Source organism: Raphanus sativus, chromosome 9 (assembly GCF_000801105.2).
Source record: "Raphanus sativus cultivar WK10039 chromosome 9, ASM80110v3, whole genome shotgun sequence".
In the NCBI taxonomy this organism is placed as follows: Eukaryota; Viridiplantae; Streptophyta; class Magnoliopsida; order Brassicales; family Brassicaceae; genus Raphanus; species Raphanus sativus.
Genome location: NC_079519.1, coordinates 15,937,628 through 15,958,710, shown reverse-complemented (window position 1 = coordinate 15,958,710; position 21,083 = coordinate 15,937,628). Strand labels below are relative to the sequence as shown.

The 21,083-nt window shown below is 44.9% G+C and overlaps 1 protein-coding gene and 1 non-coding gene across 2 annotated transcripts; one reads left to right on the top strand and one right to left on the bottom strand.

The window, feature by feature from the left end:
* Nucleotides 1–3,568: 3,568 nt before the first annotated feature.
* Nucleotides 3,569–4,687, bottom strand: LOC108825261 (uncharacterized). The gene has a single exon (XM_018598575.1). It carries the CDS (start codon nucleotides 4,685–4,687, stop codon nucleotides 3,569–3,571), a length of 1,119 nt encoding a protein of 372 aa, XP_018454077.1.
* A 15,986-nt stretch (nucleotides 4,688–20,673) lies between these two features.
* LOC130500613 (small nucleolar RNA R71) lies at nucleotides 20,674–20,780 on the top strand. The gene has a single exon (XR_008939230.1). It is a non-coding gene; the product is annotated as a small nucleolar RNA R71 (small nucleolar RNA).
* Nucleotides 20,781–21,083: the final 303 nt, after the last annotated feature.

Here is a 21,083-nt window from a genome sequence, read left to right as displayed (position 1 = left end):
CTTGAGGTTCTCTGGTGGAAGATTTGAGACTGGTGCGTGCATTTGGCATTGATCGCAAAGTTTGGCTTGTCTGAGGGTATCCCTCGCCATTGTTGGCCAATAGTATCCGGCCCTTCTTGCTCTGAGGACCAAGCTTCTTCCGCTGGAATGAGAGCCACATTCCACTTTGTGGAGCTCTTCCAGTATCCTTGCGGCTTCTCTGGGAGTGAGACATCGTAGATAGGGCCCTGAAAAAGACCTTCCGTATCGCTTTCCTTCGAAAAGGCAATATCTTGCTGCTTGCCTCTTTATCTTTCGGCTTTCATCTCAGTCCGTAGGCAGGACATCGTCTTTGAGATAGCTTGTGATAGGAGTCATCCAGGTCTCTCCTTTGTCTATTATTGCCACTTCTTCCGGCTCCGCTTCCTTCTCCGTCGCGGGCCATTGAAGCACCAGTAGGGGATGCTTGATATCCGTGTTCACGCACACCAATTAACCTAATGTGCACACTACCACAATCAAATGGTATGTCGATGTAGCACTTTAGGATCGAATCCACAGAGACCAACGATTACACTTTATTTCTATGGGATCAATACTTAGCTAAAACAATGATGGGGTTTTGAGATTGAGGTTTCGTTGAGAAACAAGTAACAAGATTAATTAAAGTTCGCAAATTAAAAAGAAGCCAGCCTAGGGTTACTTCATCGGGTGTTAATACTTGTGAGCTAAACAATTATTCAAGTGCTAATAAGAACAGTCTAGAACTCGGATCACTCAAGTAGAACAGTCCACTGTCGTGATACTGCTCCCTATGCTGATCGATCTCACCGTCTAACTGTCGTTGAGGTGAGAAGCGACAACAAGCAATAGAGATCAAGTCCGATAGGTTCACAGAACACCCTAATATCTACTTTCGCTGATTAGGGATGCAATGCTCATTCAAAACAGATCTAGCAACCTAAGCACTTTTGATGATCAGATTAAACCTATGATCTAAAATTAAGCGGCCAGTTTAATGCAAGCAGTAAGAAAGGTTATGAATGAAGACAATCGAGTGATTCACTTATCTATGTTTAGCTCACGAAATCAACACCCTAGAACCCTAGACAAGCTAGCCGACTACTCAGCCATGACACAAGAAAAGACAAGCATCAATACTGAATAGTACTGCATAAAATAACAGAAACAAGAGATAGGGTTCAGGGGTTCTTCTCTATGGAGAGAGATAGCCTTCTCCCTTTACAAAGTAGCAAATCTCAAAGTAAAAAGCTCTCGAGTCTGTTTCTCTATGAAAAGTAGCGTAGAATGATGTAGAAAAATAGAAAAAGAAGTTATATCAAAAGCCACAGGCGGCCAGAGAGAAAAAGAGGATAATTAGGGCAAATCCCGAGATGTTGTATTTTCCTTATTCGTCGGGAACAACCGCGGGATCACTCCGTCTGCTTGTTCCGCTTGATCGGGAGCAGTCATCAGACTGTTCTGTGTGAAAATCACCAAACTGTACTGTTTTCTGCTTCTTTTGTTCCAGCAGGTCCATCTCCCATCCAGTGCAACTCCAGACCTGTAATGACTCGAAAAGGACTAGAAAGACTCGATAAAGACTTGAAAACCAATTAGAAAACATATATACAATGATGTATAAAACGCCATATATTAATGCTCATATGGCTTGTGGTTTCTAGGGCGGACCCTAGATTAGCCAAAACGTTGGCTTGGGAATTATGTTCCCTAGGGATCTGAGTGAACTTTCAGTTTCAGAATCTATCGAGAAGGCGCTTAGCCACTGATAGGTACCTGATCATGCTTGGATCATTTCCTGATAATCCCCTTGGACCTTACTTATGATCATCTGTGAATCGCTGAAGATCTGGATGTCTTCCACTCACATCTGGTTGGCGAGTGTTAGACCTGCTATTAGGGCTTCATACTCGGCCTCATTGTTTGTCGTTTTGAAGTTGCACCGTACGGCCCTTGAGGCTGATTCTCTTGTAGGAGAGGTTAGAAGTAGGCCCACACCTACGCCTCTTACATTGCTGGGTTCCGTCGACGTATAAGGTCCATTCGCCCTTCTCTCCTTCGTTGTCACGAAGTTTGATCTCTTGCTCCAAGGCCGGAAGCATAGAGGGGGAGAATTTGGCCACAAAGTCGGCTAAGACTTGTGACTTGATGGCCGTAGCTGGCTGGAAGATTACGTCATATTCTCCTAGCTCTATGGCCCATTTAGCGAGTCGTCCAGATTCTCTGTGACTTGATGAGCTTGGAAGTAGAAGCATAGCTTGCGGGCCGCATTGACTAGGGCAAGAACTAACTTCTCGAGATGGCTATAGCGGGTCTCGGCGTCAAGCAACGATTTGCTCACGTAGTAGATAGGATGTTGCTTCATGCCTTTTTCCCTCACAAGGACCGCGCTGACTACATGCTCTGACACAGCTAGGTAGAGCAATAGGACCTCTCCCTCCAGGGGCTTTGCGAGGAGAGGTGGAGTAGTGAGATGGTCCTTAAGGTCGGACTGGGTTGCTCACACTTGTCGGTCAATTTGAAATCTTTTGGGTCCTTCAAGGTCTAGAAGAAGATGTGTGACTTGTCGGATAATATTGAGATGAACCGGCTCAGGGCGGCCATTCTTCACGTCAGTCTCTGAACCTCTTTGACATTGCGGGGGGAAGGTATCACTTGGATTGCCCTTACCTGCTCCGGGTTGGCCTAAATACCCCTGTGGGTGACTATGTACCCTAGGAACTTCCCCGAGCTTACCCGAACGAGCATTTCGAAGGATTGAGCTTCATGTTGTACCTCCTGAGAGTGGTGAAGGCCTGTTGAAGATGTTAGATGTGATCTTCGGCATCTAGAGATTTCATCAGCATGTCGTCGATATATACCTCCATGGTTTGTCCTATCTGATCGGCAAACTTCATGATGACGAGCTTTTGATAGGTAGAACTGGTGTTCTTCAATCTGAAGGGCATGACCTTGTAACAATAGATGCCCCTGGATGTCATGAATGAGGTCTTCTCTTGATCGTCAGGATGCATTAGAATGTGATTGTACCCGGAGAATGCATCCATGATGCTCATCAGTTGATGACCAGCAGTTGCGTCGACTAACTTGTCAATGTGAGGCAAGGGGAAAGGGTCCTTACGACATGATTTGTTAAGGTCCGTGAAATCAATGCAGACTCTCCACTTCCCATTCTTTTTCCTCACGACTACCACGTTTGTTTGCCATTCCGGATACTGCACTTCTCGTATGAATCCGGCGTTGAGTAGGTTCTTGACCTCGTCGTTGATGATCTCGTCCCTGTCAGGGGGAAAAATTCCTTCTTTTTTGCATGACTGGAGGATGCATCGAATCCACTTGAAGCTTATGCATGATGACACCGGGATCAATACCAGGCATGTCCTCGGGATCACGTGAAGCAATCAAAGTTGGACCTTAGGAAGTCGATCAGTCTTCGCTTTAGTCCTTCAGGGAGCTTGGAGCCTATCTTCATGTTCCGTTCCGGGTTCCCTTCCACTAAGGAGACCTCGTCCATCACTTCTACTTCCGGCTCTTCAGTTTTTTGGGCCGGAAGCTTCTTCTGTAATTGCTATAAGGCCTGGGTCTTTCCTTTCAGGGTGGTCTGATAGCAGGACCTAGAATTCTCCTGGTCCCCCTTGATTGCTTTGATGCCCCAGGGAGTAGGGAACTTGACTAGTTGATGCAGAGTCGAGGGTACAGCTCCCATGTCGTGGATCCAAGGCCTTCCTAGTATCACATTGTAGGAGGAAGGACAATCGATGACCAGGAACTTCGTTGCTTCGTTTATTCCTTCGGCATAGACTGGAAGCATGACCTCTCCAAGGGTCTGCTTTACTTCTCCGCTGAAACATACGAGAGGGGTCGCCTTTCTCGTTGAGGCCTCAGGCTCCAGTCCTAAGTCGGCATAAGCCGAGTGGAAGATGATGTTGCTGGAGCTCCCATTGTTCACCAGTATTCGCTTAACCAAGTAGTTTGCTATGGTAAGCGAAATGACAAGGGCGTCGTGATGAGAAGCTAGGACCTTCTCCTGCTCCTTCATGGTGAAGCTGATTTCGTCGGTTCCTAGGAGTAGACACTTAGGGCCTTCGGCTTCTAGATTGTTCCTAGCATTCCGAGTGCTTCTCTTGGCGGCAGCACTGCTGATTCCACTGACCGCTGACCCTCGTGAGATGACGTGGATCACTTGGTCCTGATGTGGTGGCCGTGCAGGTAGCACTTCAGAAGGTAGGCCATGGCCTTCTTTGTTGAGGAGATTCTTGGCCTTGTCTGAGAGGAACTCTCGTAGATGACCCTTCTTGAGGAGCTCAGCAACTTCCAGCTTCAGGGCTATGCATTCCTCTGTGGTGTGGTCATGATCGTTATGGAAATCACACCATCGTTTGGGATTGTGGTTCGCGTTCGAGGCCTTCATCTTTGAAGGCCATTTGACTTGAGGACCCATTTTTCGTAAGACACAGATCAGCTCCGACTTTGTTATCGCAAGGTGAGAGATATCAGGCCATGTTGATACCATCATCCCTTCGGATCTAGGTAGAGGACTGTTCTGATACCTGCCCCTGCTTGGATTACTGGTATCCTTCCCATGCCTAGGGTGGAAGGCCTCGTCACGATCGCTCCTCGTCGGCTTGAGGGTTTCTGGTCGTGCTTCGGGTAGGGCTTTGTCCTGCTGGCGACATCTTCTACCCATCTCACCTGGGCCCAAGCTCGTGATAATACATCTTCCATTGACCTGCCCTTATACTTGGTTAGATCTTTGTAGAGTTCTCTTTCCGGGAGCAGGCCTCTCTTGAATGCCGAGATGGTTACATTCGGAGATAGCCACCTTCTCCTGATTGAAGCGTGCTATGTATGAACGTAAGGGCTCGCTCCTATGCTGAAGGACCTCATAATGATCGTCCGAGTTCTTCTCTAGGTTGTGTTGGGGTCAAAAACGGTCACAACAAAATTAATGTTGGAATATATTTTTCGAAAAAGATAATTCTCGTAAAAACCGAATAAACAATTAAAGAAACTTTGAGAGACTAAGTGTCGATCGAGAAACCTTGAAAAACTGAGAAAACGGACAAATCCCGCGAAGAAGCACAGTCCCGGGCGGCTAGCACGCCCGTGCTGCTCTAGGCACCGGGCGGCTAGCACGCCCGTGCTGCTCTAGGAGCCAGGCGGCTAGCAGGCCCGTGCTGCTCTAGGCACCGGGAGGCTAGCACGCCCGTGCTGCTCTAGGCACAGGGCGGGTAGCACGCCCGTGCTGCTCTAGGCGCCGGGCGGCTAGCACGCCCGTGCTGCTCTAGGCGCCCGGCGGCTAGCACGCCCGTGCTGCTCTAGGCGCCGGGCGGCTAGCACGCCCGTGCTGCCCTAGGCGCCGGGCAGCTAGCACGCCCGTGCTGCTCTAGGCGCCGGGCAGCTAGCACACCCGTGCTGCTCTAGGCGCCGGGCAGCTAGCACGCCCGTGCTGCTCTAGGCGCCGGGCGGCTAACGCGTCCGTGCAGCTTTAGGCGCCGGGCGGCTAGCACACTCGTGCAGTTCTAGGCGCCGGGCGGCAAAACATTCGTCAAGCACGGCCAATCCTCGTGAAGATTGATCCAACGACAATCCAAACTAACGCCTCGCATCTTTTCTTGAAAGCTTCTCAATCCGAATATACGAAGACGTAAATCTAGAACTCCTGTTTCGTTTCGACCGAAGTCATCGGAAGAAATTTGGGAAACAAAGAAAGTTTCGATTAACGGATGGATCTTAGTTCATCGTATAAACAGTGACGGTTATCCTATAAACACCAATCATCTCAACTGTACGACGAACTGGGGACCATGCGGGAAGTCGATATCATGACAAGAGTATCCCTTCGAAGAAATCGTAAGAACGTCGAAGGTCCAGACCGCGGTCTGAGAGAATCCAAACCAACCGGACGATCGATTTATGATTTTTAAGATAGATACGATGGTTTACGTTTATCTTCACATAACAAGATAAATGTTAAATTTCCAAAAAGAATAAATGTCAATCTTCCTGGAGATAAATGTCAAGTTTCCCGAAGATAAATGTCAAGTTTCCCGATAGACACGAAGATCGGCGAAAATGGAAAAGCCTGGCTCGTGACAGATTCGGCCCATGGAGAATAGACCGTCATATGAGGAGTATATAAGCAAAGCAAGGAGCAGAGGATACAAAAAGGAGAGCAGATCCGAGATTTAGATTTAGATAATTCCTGTTAGCTTCGAGAACGTAGGACTTAGGTGGCCAGACTAGCGAGGCATGACCTAAAACGTCTGGGCGCTCCCTGTTCTACTTCCGTCGTGTTAACATATCTCTACTCCTCTCGGAAAGACCCAACGATTAGTTTTTACTTAGAGTTCCGCACATAGAAACCCTAGGCATTAATCTCAACATGCCTGTTTCCATGACCAACGCTCATACTAGACGAACTCCGCAAGGCAGTTCGATCTCTTGTTCAAATATTCCTAACTGAACTACGTCCGACTTGATCCTCGAAAGGGGTACGTAGGCAGCCTTTCTTAAGGTCCAGTCTCAAATCTTTACGATTCTACTATTCACGAACACTATTCCGGATATCTATTCTGAATCACTATTCCGGATTTTACTATTCGGAGCTCGGTCGCTATGGGGACCAAGCTTTGTTCGTGGCACGGTCGCTATAGCGACCGAGCTCGGTTCGAATTACTATTCCGAGTTACTATTCCGTATTATTATTCCAAAAATACTATTCATAAATACTATTCAGAATTTTTATTCTGGATTACTATTTCATGTTTTCTGTCGTATTGATTCTTATCGTGCGTGGCCCAGCAGATATCCGGGATCTCTGGGGAATTAGGGTTTTCCTAGTTTCCTAAATTATACGATTTATTGACGGTGCGAATTTTGGTTCCCACAGTTTGGCGCTAGAAGGAGGGGGATAACGGATCAATCTTACTCGCAACTACGCACGCTCAGTCGACCATGTCGACTAAAACCAGCAAACGCACGACGGAGCTCCCGTCGATGCCATTGTTGAGAAAACACCAACTGGAAACGCGTCCACGGTCACTACCAAGGCAAACACCACAATGCTAAACCAGATGAAAGAATTGTTCGCTTCGGCCCAGAAACGGTCCGACGAACAAGAAAATATAATAAGCTCACCCGCTAAATAGGTCAAAACCTTAATAGCGAAGAGAAAACTCCCGCGCGGAATCACTAAGGTTAGACACGGCCGAAGACTCGGTTTCGGAATTCCTGGGAATCGAAACAACGATGCCCCAAGGGAACCAACGGAACGAAGTCCCGATGGAACGGCTCCGGCAGGACGCCAGACGGCCTCGGTAAACCTTCCACCCCCACAGAGGGAAACGAAGGGGACGACGACCAATCCAATCATTTAAACGACAATGCCGATGTCCATCCCAAGAGGACCCGAAGTCAGTCCGCTCGACAGACGGTATCTTTGGAGAAACCCTAAAATTACTCGCAGAAGAGAAAACGGATAACCGAAACAGGTTACCCGACGAGCACGGGATTACTCGCCGACGAGTACGGCCACGCCGCGGCTCCGGGCGCCAGCGGGTGCGCTCACACCGCAGTCCCGTTTGCCATGCTACGGGTCGCTCTGTTAGTGCGGCCAGTCCTTCATAAGCCATCCCCACTTCCGTACTTCTCTCAAGCGACTCTCGTTGAGAGTGTGGCTTATCACGGTTTCGTCCCGACCAGCTCGTCATATACCGAGTTCAGTCCTTCTCTACAAGCTTCGAAAAAACATAGTTGACTTCTATAAAATCACTCGAAACCTAAAATGGTTAACGAAGATTAAACGAAGCCAAAACGAGGGATCGTATCCCTCACTGCTAAGTCGTCTTCCGACACCTAAAATATTAGCTGGCTGCGGACTCTCGACATTTTCCCACTAAGCTTACTTCGGAGAAACTACTCGAAACTCCTTCGGATCAATCCTACGGAAACGAGAAATTTCTGATGAAGTTTAGTCACAAAAATTATAGCTCACCGCAGCGAGAGTTTCCGATATTAAAATTCGACAACGTTTTACGAAACACTTTTCGTAAAATAATACTCGACAATATTTCATGAGACAGTTTTTTGTACGATTAAACTTGATAACATTTTACAATCAGCTTCCGTAAAATTAACTCGACAACAGTTCGCAGAATAACTCTCGTAAAATAAAAGCTCGTCAACATTTTACGAATTCGTAAAATCAAACAAGATCATATGAAACAGTAAAGTCTGGAACATGACCAGTTTGCTCATAGCTTGACGAACTAAGAGTGACGTCTTGCCCGTTGTGTCTAAAAACGTCCGCCTTAGACCGCTTCGAGAAATCACCTACTTCCCCTCTCTTTGTTTCAACGATTCTGTCGGGCACATGGTCAATTTAACCAGCACTTCGAAGAAACGAGAACAGGAATTTGGGCGTTAAAATCTCTCTCTCGCTCCGATATTCTCGTCAGAATTTCGTCGAAAAACAATTCTCGTTCAGTATCATACTTTTCGAAGACCTTTGACAGTAAATCGAAAATGGCCATTCCCAAAACGCCTAATAAACTTTCGAGAAATTACTAACTCGTACTCGCAAGAATCCTTCGACGAAATACACACCCGTTCTTGTAGAACTAACGCTGCGAAAGTTGAAACTCCGATCAGAAGACACGAACGAAAGAGGAACGGACAGGAGGCGATCTCGAATAATCGATGACACTAAGGTACGTACGACTTTTGTCAAGGTTTTAATTTTTCATAGGAAAGGAACGAAAACGTTTTGAAAACTGCCGTAGAATTTAGGGAACTTAGAACCTAGGTGGATAGTCTAGCAAGCTAAGTCTTAGGCAACTTTTCCAAGTCTTGTTTTATTGTTCCTTGACTGTTCAGGCAGAACATGCGAACCGATCTAATCTCTCGAAAACCGAGAAACGATCACCACGCATTCTAAGCAAACTCGTCCCACTTCCTAAAGAAAGAAAAAACGTACACAAGCCTTCGAAAGAACTGTTTAACCCATTTTATTTCGTAAAAAAAAGAGGGAGTAGGTATGTATACGATACTCGTATACTCCCATCTTCAAAAACTTTTTGCTTTAGCATCAAGAGAACGCATTTGACAAAGAAAACTCTCGCAGCAATAAGCGGAAGAACGCTTAGGCGATAAAATTTGTCCGTCAAAATCTTTTCAAAAGGCAAATGACATTCTAAGATCTGTCTAAAACGCTAGCGGCATAGCCAACCGTTACAAACACAGTCTTGAAAAATTCTACGCTGTCTCTCGCCGCAAACTCGCGACCAGAAACTTGTACCAACGTCAAACTAATAGCACGATGGCGGATTACAAAAATAACGAAATAACCTTCGGTAAAACTCCATGAGTAATTCGAAGCAACTTTCGCCAAAGGTCGAAATCAAAGCGGAAACATTTCCCATGTAATCCACAGAAATATCGCTACTTTGAAAATCTGCGATTTTCCATATCCATGAAACCAGTCATCCATTGCTTTCGTAAAGCGAAGACCTCTTTATACGAAATAGCCAATGGGTAGGCAAAATCGGTCTCGTGCAAAACGACTTCGCAATACGAGAAAGCAAGTGAACATATTTTGTGATCGCAAATATCACGAGCAATTTGTGAGAAACACCCTCCAGTTATTTTTTACGAAAAAGCCCCTCTCACAATACTTTTACGAAAAATCTTCTGTATGGTCGAATCAATTTATACGAAGAAACTTTCGTAAAATAAACGTAACGGGTCTAACGGATAACTGTCGTAAATAACTTTTCTCCATGAGTCTGCCCATTCCTGCTTCCACTCCACTCGGTTACACCGGAGCAGGAAATGGCCCTGCGACCAAATCCGCACGTGTTCCACGTCAATCCTTTTAACTTTGTCTCCCTCGGAAAAAATGAAATAGTTTTCATACAGCCAAAGGAAACTTTATACGAAGCATTTATCGTATAGCTAACATGAAAATTCGTTTTTAACAGCCACCAGCCATAACTCGGAAAAATCCGCTACATAAGGCCCGAACATGCACTCGGCATCGCCATTAAGGACAATCGTCAACTAACACAATCTCAATGGTAACACAAAGGTTCATGGACTGATCCTTTACCAACAACTTCCTTGGCTATACGTCTGAAGTTAGCCTCCATGCCGATCCACAATATTTAGCGACCACCGCTCCAACCGCGTAACAAATAACGGCTAAAAACGACAATCCATGATTTGTCGTAAAACGTCAAACGGATATTATGCAAGTAGTTTGTCGTATAACCCAAAATCGGAAAATCATGCGATGAATTGTTCACAACGAAACTTCGTCCTAACAACCATATGGTTAACGGAAGATTTTAAACTTATCATCAAATCAATTAAGTTCTATACGCCCCATAAAACGCGGCACGAAAAGAAACACTCGGAACAAAGCTCCTAGAGCTATACGAGTCATTCTTACAAAAACAACTCCCAGAAGGCCAACACTTGGTTGCGGCTGCTGGAGGTTTGCTCCACGAATTGATCGCTAAGGTCCGCAAAGGACTTGATGGACTTGATGGGGAGATTGATGTACCATTGGAGAGCTGGACCGGTCAGAGTAGACCCAAATCCTTTACACATGGTAGCTTCCCTTACTCCCCTTGGGATTGCTGCGGCTAGCATGCGTTGGTTGTATTGAGCAACATGGTTGTCAGGGTCTCCGGTGCCTTCATATGACTTCACGCTTGGGAAGGAGAACTTGCGCGGCATCTCCACCGCGGCAATCTCTTCTACGAAGGGCGTATCGGTGTAAAATCCATGATGGCTTCTCCAGATAGATGGAGCTACTCCTGGGATTCTCTCCACCATGGACTGGATGGTACCGAATCTTTCGGAGACCGCCTTGTCTAGATAGGAAGCTAGCGTGGGGTCTGAGATCAGGGGATCGTCGGGTGAATATTCTTCGTCTTCAGTGTCTGAGTCGCTATCCACTTGCACCTGGGGCATCCCTTGAGCGGTCTCGCGGCTATCGGGTTCTTGAGTCGTGGCGTCAGATCGGCGAGATGCTTCGCCATCGTCGTGAGGAGTGTTGAGTGATGCCATGGGACAAACCCTAGTTCGAAATATCTTACGCTTGAGACCGGTTTCATCGTGAGCTTGGTTCTCCTCTTGGAGAACAAGGTTCTCGGCCTCCATCGCATCTAGCTTCTCGGAACTTTGTTGCAGTTGTTTGGAATGTTCCCCGAGCTGCTCCTTTAGGTTCTGAACTTCTTGAAGAAGTCCGCGATCTCCAGACGTCGTCTCTTGAGCTTTGTGGATATTGGTGACTTGACTTTGAAGGTCTTTGAGTCGTCTGAGGAGCTCGGCTTCCCTCGGAGTCATCGTAGTATGAGAAGCGTCTTCTTCTCCTAGTGCCATCGTCGCGTAGTTGGATTACTCCCCTCCTTCTAGCAACAAACTGTTATGATATTTTTGTGATGGGTTCGTTTTAGTACTACGGAACACTAGGAGAATCGTAAAGAAAGCAAGAGATTAGACTAGAAGATGTTTATTGAAGTAATTCGATAGGGACTACAACGTTTGATGGTGTATGAACCTTAGTTCTAGCCGCCTAAACCCTAATCTCCTAGTCTAGAAAAGTCGATCCCTTATTCTAGGGTTTGGGTTCACCTTTTATACTTGTAAATGTCGGCTGTAGGTATTAGAAGTCTTCCAATTTAGTAAAAATACAAGTTTCCCCTTAGTAGGAAACTTCCATTTTTTGTCAAGGGTCGGCCCGATCACGGCCTTCGGGCCTATCAAGGGGGTCAGGCCTTGAGTCCTTCTCGAGCAGATGATCCGGCCTTGACTTCTTCTTGAGCAGGGGATCCAGCCTTGAGTCCTTCTTGAGTAGAGGGTCCGGCCTTCTAGGATCCATCCGGAAGCTGGAGACACCCTATGCCTGGATATTTTTCCCCAACATTATGCACATGCAAAGCTTTCTAAAGACGCCTCACTCAACAATCAATGATGGCTTGAAAGAAAGATTGGGTTTAGGAAATGGAGTACCACTTGATTTGTCAAAAAGATCGGCAAAAAGGATGGACAAATCAAGTGTGTATAAGCCATGACTCAGCGCACAAAGGACCATAAGCAAGAGCCATCAAGTTTAAATAAGACAAGAGCAATCTTCAAAGAGAGAGTTTCAAACAATCTAATGAGTTTCAAGAAGAGTTTTCAAGGCTCAAAGTGTACAAGCTATCAAGAGGATGCTCAATCTAATTGCAATGATTACAAAGGTCACCAAAATGAGAACTTAGCATGAGCATCTTTACAAGGTAAAAATCATCCCCTTATGCATGAATGCAACCTATATGCATGTTTCTAGACTCCTATATTTTTTTTTTCTTTTCTATGCAATAAGTGTATGCTCTAGACTCAATCCTAAGAATGCTAATGCAACTACATGATTCTTTTTGTGCTTTTCAAATTTCTTTTTGTCTTTTATGCAAATAACTATCTACAATGCATGCAAATGACAAGAAACACAAGATCATCAGCAATTTGCATCTTCCCCATACTTAATTCACACAGTCTCTGTGTGAAAAGTGGAGAGAGATGACCAAAACAAAGTCTAAATGCAAATGAAGATGGTATATACAATGGAAGGTGAAGGAGTACCTCTATGGAGCGTGGGAAGTGGCTGATGCCTCGCCCTCAGATTTGTCTTCCTCATCAGTAGAGGCTAGTGAAGAAGACTTGTTTTCGGATGAAGAAGGTAGAACTGGTGGGTTTCTTTTGCTGCGAAGGAGCTGCTTCTTGGTTTTTGGAGCCTGTGGATCAAGCAAGGTCTGAGGCTGAGGAGCAAAGATGTCCCCAAAGTCATCTTCAGTGCAGCCAGCTACAGCTCCTCTTGTCAAGAGATCAGTCACCTTCCTCATGAACTTAGCTGAAACCTCAACTTGCTTTTTTATGTCTTTTCTCATCTCCTTGCACTTGTTAGTGACCTTGAAGATGGTTCTGTCCTGAGCCTTGCTCCACCTTTGGAGGGTGCTTATCTGGTCATGAGCTTGGCGAAGTGGCCCAATGGGCAAAGAGCTGGTGCACTGGTTAAAGTGGTAGCGTGGAGGTCCAAATAGATGCTCAGTGCCCTTGCTTGTGTGCCCCTCATCAAAAACTGATGTCTTGTCTTTCCTTTTCTTGGCGGATGGCAAGGACATGGGACCAAGAGCTCCATGAGTCTTCAGCAGATGCTTCTCACTGGATGTCAAACCTGATTTCTCCTTGAACCTTCAAGTTAGTGATGTCCCACATGGGAAGAACCACTTCAGCTAGATTGTCTCCTCTTAGGTAAGAGTAGACACATGATCCATTGAATGTGCCAGAGAAGTATCCAACTTTTTTCAAGTAGTTTGCATCCAAGAACAGTGGTCCATCTCCATAATTTCCTAGACTGATCCCCTTGTGAGCAAGCAAAGGTGTGATCAAACCCCCAATCCAATCTGAGCATCTCCATCCCTGTTTGTCCAAGCCCAGCTCTTGTAGTAAAGAAGGCGCTGCACAAAGAAGCCAACCAAACCAAAATCTTTGTAGAAATCAGCTGGGACAAGAGGTAGGCGAGGGTAAGAAGCATAATGTTGCACAGCCGGGTGGATGAACTTCAGGTCTTCTCCATTAACATTTCCTGATTCCTCCTTGGAAAGATGGTGTGGACAATCAGCCTATGGAGAAAGCGCACAGAAGGGTGCCTAATAGAACCATTATTGTCTCTGCTAGAGTTCCTATCCTTGCCTGATAACAACTTGTAGGTGAGGTTTGTAATGTTCGTGAGTTTGTGAACACCTTTAAGCTTGGGCATGGAAGGGTTCTTTGAGTCCTTGAGACCCAACACGTCTCCAATCTCTTGAAAGCTCATGGAATGAACTCTCCCATCAATCTTGAACTTGATCATCCCCCATCCTTGCTCCTCATGAAGGGAAGTGTAGAAAGTGGCCTCCAAAGATGCCAAAAATTGACATGAGACTTCTTTGTATGTGGGGTAGGCCATTGTGTAGAAGCTCTCCATACCCAAGTGCCCTAGCATTTCTTGGACATCCTCTTCAATCTTCATCTGCTTCAAGATCACCCTATCCACTAATCTGGTTGGAGACCAAGCAATGGCATGTCTCAAGTGCTCTAGCAACTTAGCTGCAGTGGGCTTCTTGGTCATGTCCCTATTGGCATTGAAATTAGCCTTCTTGGGTGGGGCATGACCATCATCACTATCCTGATCACTATCCTCATCAGCATCCTCATCACTCTCTTCAACCACATGTTGCTTTCCCTTCTTCTTTACTCGGTCTTTGGCCATCCAAGCCAAAGCTTGCTGCTTATGCTCTTCTTCTGATTCTGGCATGGAACCCAAAGTCTTTCTCAGCTGAGAAGTCTCTCTTTGAGCTGCTTCCACTCTTTCTTATGCAATCTTGTTCTCATCTTTTCTCACCATTTGTACCTAAAAATTTTAAACACTTGGAAAAGAATGAGTACAAGTGAAAGAGAGAAACAAAATCATGCTAAAACTAGCTTGATAAAAGACTAGCATCCTAGCAAAGCCTATCACAAAGCAAGCAAGCTTCTCTCGTTCATAATTTTTTTTATTTTTTTATTTATTTTTTTTGTTTTTTATTTATTTATTATTAATATTTTTTTTATGAACATGAGAATCTCAACAAGCCAAATCCAAGAACAATCCGCTGATAAGTCGAAATTATCAACCTAACCAAGCTTCAATCCATCTTAGCTAACCATTCTAAACCGCAATCAACCTTTCATAAACAATTATTGAAAAACCCCCAAATCTCATGAACCCTAATTTCTCAAAGTTCAAATTAAACTCAATTTCACCATCAAATCAACTACCCAGCATGATATACAAGCCTTTCCTAGCCTATTTCACAAGAATCTAGCAAGAAAATGATCCAATTTCAAGTTCAAAATCTAGGATTCATGAGAGTTGCGAAAATGAACTTGAAGAAATCATACCTTGCTGTGGATGGAAGGAAATGAAGAAAGGATTCAAGAAAGTAGACTAATGGGAGAAAGACTTTGATCTAGGGAAAATAATGGATTGATTTGGTGGAGATTTGGGTTAGATATGGTGTTTTTGGTTCTTGGAGGCTAGAGAGGTTTTTAGATTTATGAAAGAGATGAAATGAGAGAGAGAGGGTAGGATTAGGTCAAAAGGGAGTGAACCGGGTCGTATATGGGTCTGGGTACGGGTCTGGGCGAGAAAAAGAGAAGGAAACTTACCTGCCGGGTCGACGCGCGGATCTTCAACCGGGTATGGATCAACCCGCGTGTTCCTACTCGTCCGTACGGTCGAAGACGAGCGGGTGCTTCCAACCGGGTATTATCACCCGCGTGATTCTCTCGGATCACTCGTGATCTGAACGAGCGGCACGCTCTAGCCGGGTGGAACGAGCCGCGTCATTCTCTTGGATTCTCGTTGATCAAAACGAGCAGTAGGTGATTCCCGGGTGGAACGAGCCACGTAATTCTCGTGGATCACTGATGATCAAAACGAGCGGTATGCTCCTCTCGGGTAATTTGAACCGTGTGATTCCCGTTGATTCCCGATGATCAACTTCGTGATTCCCATGGATCACCCGACCAAACTAAACTCTTTATTTATCAACCCACTGAATCATCCCATCACAACTCCAAGCACTCATTTCTACTAATGGACTTTGAAAAGAGATCCTAAAGCAATATTTACAAGGATAGACATGGGACTTCCTCCCAAGTGAGCTTGTTTAAAGTCTCTAGCTTGACTTTGCTTCCTTTGGGACTAGGTTGAGGTGGGATCTGAAAGTGGAACTGAGAATCGATCTTCCTTTGGTGTAGTACCCATATAGAGCTTCACCCTCTGTCCATTTACTGTGAATTCTCCTCCATTCATATCCCAAAGCACAACTGCTCCACAAGGCTTAACTTCCTTGATCTTAAAAGGTCTGGACCACCTTGATTTGAGCTTCCCTGGAAACAACTTCAGCCTAGAGTTGTAGAGGAGTATCTGATCATCAGCTTTTAACTCTCTCTTCAAGATGTTTTTGTCATGAAAGGATTTGGTTCTCTCCTTGTAGATCCTTGAGTTTCAAAAGCATCCATCCTTATCTCATCAAGCTCATGCAGCTGAAAAAGTCTCTTTTCCTTGGCACTCTTTATGTCAAAGTTAAGCAATTTCACAGCCCGCAATGCCTTGTACTCAAACTCCACAGGTAGATGACAAGCTTTCCCATACACAAGGTTGAAAGGAGTGGTTCCCAAGAGTGTCTTGTATGCTGTCTTATAAGCCCAAAGTGCATCATCAAGTTTGTCTGACCAATCCTTTCTCTTAGCTCCCACAATCTTATCCAAGATCCCCTTGATCTCTCTGTTAGAGATTTCAACTTGGCCACTGGTTTGAGGGTGATAGGGCGTTGCAACCTTGTGTTTCACTCCATTGTTCTTGAGAAGATTCTCAAAAAGCTTGTTGATGAACTGTGAGCCTCAATCACTTATAACCACTCTAGGGACTCCAAATCTTGGAAAAATGATGCTCTTGAACATCTTCAACACCACTCTTGAATCATCTGTAGGACTTGCAACTGCCTCAACCCACATAGTCTACAGCCACTAGTATGTACTTGTTGCCATAAGAAGAGGGGAAAGGTCCCATGAAGTCTATTCCCCACACATCAAACACCTCTACTTCAAGAATTGGATTTTGAGGCATCTCATTCCTCTTAGTGATGTTCCCTCTCCTTTGGCAAGAATCAAACCTTGAGATGAAATCTTGTGTGTCCTTGAACATATGAGGCCACCAAAAACTAGCTTGTAGAACCTTAGGCACTGTCTTAAAGGTAGCAAAATGACCTCCATATGAAGATCCATGGCATTGTTGTAGGATCCCATCAACTTCTTCTTTAGCCACTGCCCTTCTATAGAGATGGTCTTTGCAAAGGATGAAGATAAAGGGCTCATGCCAATAGTACCTCTTCAGTTCCTTGTAGAACTTCTTCTTGGCATAACCTTCAAGTTTTAATGGCTCCTTTCCTGTGACAAGGTAGTTCACAAAATCTGCATACCAAGGCTCCTTCTCCTTAGACGCCTTGACCTCTTCAATCTCCTTGCCTGTTTCACAAACTGCAACCACTGCCCTAATAGCCATGACTTGTTCTTCACGAAGTCCTTCATCAATAGGCGTTTCACCTTCAATCCTCAGCCTAGACAAGTGATCAGCCACTCCGTTCTCAATGCCGGGCTTGTCTCTGATCTCTAAATCAAACTCTTGAAGCAAAAGAATCCACCTCAAAATTCTTGGCTTGGCATCCTTCTTGGCCAAGAGGTGTCTCAAGGCTGCATGATCAGTGTAGACAATAACCTTTGACCCCACCAAGTAACTTCTGAACTTCTCAAAGGCAAACGCAATGGCTAGCATCTCCTTCTCAGTTGTGGCATACTTCATCTGAGCATCATTCAATGTCTGGCTAGCATAGTAGATCACATGAGTCTTCCCATCCTTTTTCTGCCCCAAGACAGCTCCAACAGCAAAGTCAATATCATCACACATAATTTCAAAGGGGAGACTCCAATCAGGTGGCTGGACAATAGGGGCACTTACCAAGTTATCTTTCAGCTTCTTGAAAGCTTCAAGACAATCTGAATCAAAGCTGAAAGCGGCTTCTTTGCATAGCAACTTGGTTATTGGCCTAGCAACCATTAAGAAGTCCTCGACAAACCTTCTATAAAACCCAGCATGGCCAAGGAAACTCCTTATGTCCTTCACTGTCTTTGGTGGAGGTAGACTAACCATCACTTTGATCTTAGCCTTTTCCACCTCATTACCCTTCTCTGAAATCTGGTGCCCAAGTACAATATCTTCTTTGACCATGAAATGACACTTCTCCCATTTCAGCACAAGGTTGGTGTCTTCACATCTCTGTAGGACCCTGCACAAGTTGGAAAAACAAGCAGAAAACGAAGATCCGTAGACAGAGAAGTCATCCATGAACACCTCCACAACATCCTCAATGAGATAGGAGAAGATAGAAATCATGCACCTTTGAAAGGTGGCTGGAGCATTACATAACCCAAATGGCATCCTTCGATATGCAAAGGTACCATAAGGGCATGTGAATGTTGTCTTCTCTTGATCATTGGGATGTATAAGGATTTGGAAAAACCTTGAATACCCATAAAGAAATCAATAGAAAGGATGGTTAGCAAGTCTCTCAAGCATCTGATCAATAAATGGCAATGGAAAATGATCTTTTCTAGATGCAGAGTTGAGCTTTCTATAATCAATGCACATCCTATGTCCAGTTACAATTTTAGTGGGGATCAACTCATCCTTATCATTTTTTAACTACAGTGATACCACCTTTCTTTGGGACTACATGCACCGGAGATACCCATTTACTATCTGAGATTGGGTAAATCACACCGGCATCTAAGAGTTTAAGAATCTCCTTCTTTACATCTTTCAAATTAGGGTTCAACCTCCTTTGATGTTCAATAGCATGCATAAAGAAGGTGATATCCCTTTGATATCATCAAGAGAATACCCTATTGCTTTCCTAAATCTCTTAAGTGCACTCAACAACTGAGACAACTCAAGTTCAGTAAGCTCACTACTCACAATGACATGGTAAGTTTCATAAGGGCCAAGGAAAGCGTACCTTACACCATGGGGAAGGGGTTTAAGCTCCACCTTAGGCACCTTGAGTTCACTCCAGTCCTCTTGATGACTGTCCTCTTGTTGAGTGGCTGAGGCCGATTGATGAATCACTTGTTGAAGCTCCTCATACTGATCCTCACCATCAAACCCTCTGTGTGAATCCAGCATCCTCCCATAAGCATCACTTTCTTTGTTCTCAACCACTTGGACTTCTCCATCAACTGTCAAAGCATGTTGTAGAGGATCCTCAAGTGCCAACTCTTCAAGAAGCTCATAAGCTAGAGCTTCCATTTCCTCTACGTTGAAGATCTGCCCTTGGATGGCTGGCCTCTTCATTATCTCATTGATGTCAAAGTGGAGAATGTGCTCCTTGCCCAAGTGAAGATCAATCTTCCCTTCCTTCACATTTATTATTGCTCCTTCTGTGGCTAAGAATGGTCTTCCAAGGACCAAGGGATATCTAGATTCCTCATCCATCTCTAGCACCACAAAATCTGTAGGAATTTCACAATTTCCCACCATCATTGGGAGATCTTCCAGAATACTAATGGGAAACTTCACAGAGCGATCAGCAAGCACCAAAAAGAGTTTGCACTTCTTGTAATGGCTGAATCCAAGCTTCTTGGCTACAGATAGAGGCATGAGACTAACACTAACTCCCAAGGCACATAAGCACCTCTCAAACATCAAATGACCAATGGCACAAGGTAGAGTGAAGTTTCCTGGATCATCTAGCTTCTTAAGGATTGTCAATCTTTTAATGATGGCACTGCACTAATGAGTAAGAATCACCATTCCCTCCATTTCCTTCTTCTTAGCAGCCACATCATCTTTCAAGAACTTGCTATACTGAGGGACAAGCATGAAGGCATCAATGATGGGAATTGTAACATGAACTTCACTCATCTGCTTCTCAAAAAGTGCTTTGTACTTCTCCAACAGCTGCTTCTTGAATCTTCCAGGAAATGGTAGCTTAGGTTCAAAGGGAGGAGGGACAAAAAAAGTATCCTTTGTTGCAGCTTCACCTTGCTTCACTGTTCTCTTCTCCTCTCCAACCTTTCCTTTACCCTTAGCTTCAACAATCTTTTCCAGAATTTCTTCATCAACCTTCTCATAACCACCTCATCATCAATGTTGATGGCAACCTCCCCACCTTGTTTCTCACCATCCTTGGTGAGGACTCTTGGAGGCAACTCTTTACCACTTCTCAGGGTGATTGCCTTCATTGCTTCCTTGGGGTTTTGCTCAGGTTTTCCAGGTAGGGTACCCTGTTGGCGACTTGGCTGAGAGTTCATAGAAGCAAATTTGCTCTCCAAGGCCCTGATCTTGTTGTTCAGCTCTGTGTAGCTAGTATCGATCTTGGCGTGCACTGTCTTGAACTCATGGCCATTGTCCTTTGCTACTCTAGACTGAGCATCCATTATCTACTTGAACATTGACTCCATGCTTGAATCAGGAGCTTTAGTTTGAGAGGAGCTTCCTTGAGCTTCAGTAGACTGATTGCTGTTGTTCCCAAAACAAGGAGGGGCGTTTTGCCTAGGTTGATAGTTACCTTGTTGAGTGGTTTGTTTAGGCTTATATCCTCCTTGCTGATTGTTTGGATAAGACCTTGGCTGGTAGTTGTTGTACTGAAAGTTAGGTTCCTTCATGTACCAAGTACCATTGTTGTTGATGAAACAAAGCTCTTCTTGCCCTTCCAAACCATCAACCTCATTCACCTTAGGAGGAGCCTCTTGACTAGGATCACCAACCAAGTTAATCTGCTCCTTTTTAGCTTGGTTGGAAAGAACCAAATCAAACTTCTCTTGAAAGGAATTGATCTCCTTCCTTGTTTGCTGATCATCACCTCTGTTGGCTCTATCATACTCCTCATTGTAGACCGAATCACTCTTGGCCATGTTCTCTACCAGCTCTTCTGCATCATGCTCAGTTCTGCCCAAGAAGACGCATTGCTAGCAGTGTTAAGCCTGTTTCTACAAGATGGTAGAACTCCTCTGTAGAAGGTGCTAAGCAAACTCTCTTTGCTGAAACCATGATGAGGACACTGAGCTTGGTAGTCCTTGAATCTCTCCCATGCCTCATTGAAGCTCTCTAGATTCTTCTGTTGAAAACCAGAGATCTCATTCCTTATCATAGCTGTCCTTGAAGTGGAGATAAACTTCTCTAAGAAGGCTTCCTTACCACCCTCCCAAGTAGTGATAGTGTCACTTGGGACAGACCTCTCCCACTGATGTGCCTTGTCTCCCAAAGAGAAAGGGAACAGCTTCAGCTTGAATGCATCTCCAGAGACACCATTTGTCTTGGACAAACACAATATTGATCAAACTTGTACAAGTGATCAATAGGATCCTCAGATGCAAGGCCATAAAACTTGTTATGCTCTATGGTATTGAGCAGTCCTGACTTGATCTCAAAGTTGTTGTTCTCCACTGGTGGT

Excerpts from the sequence above, each read along its gene's own strand:
- LOC108825261 (XM_018598575.1), bottom strand. The coding sequence starts at position 4,687 with ATGGGTAGAAGATGTCGCCAGCAGGACAAAGCCCTACCCGAAGCACGA.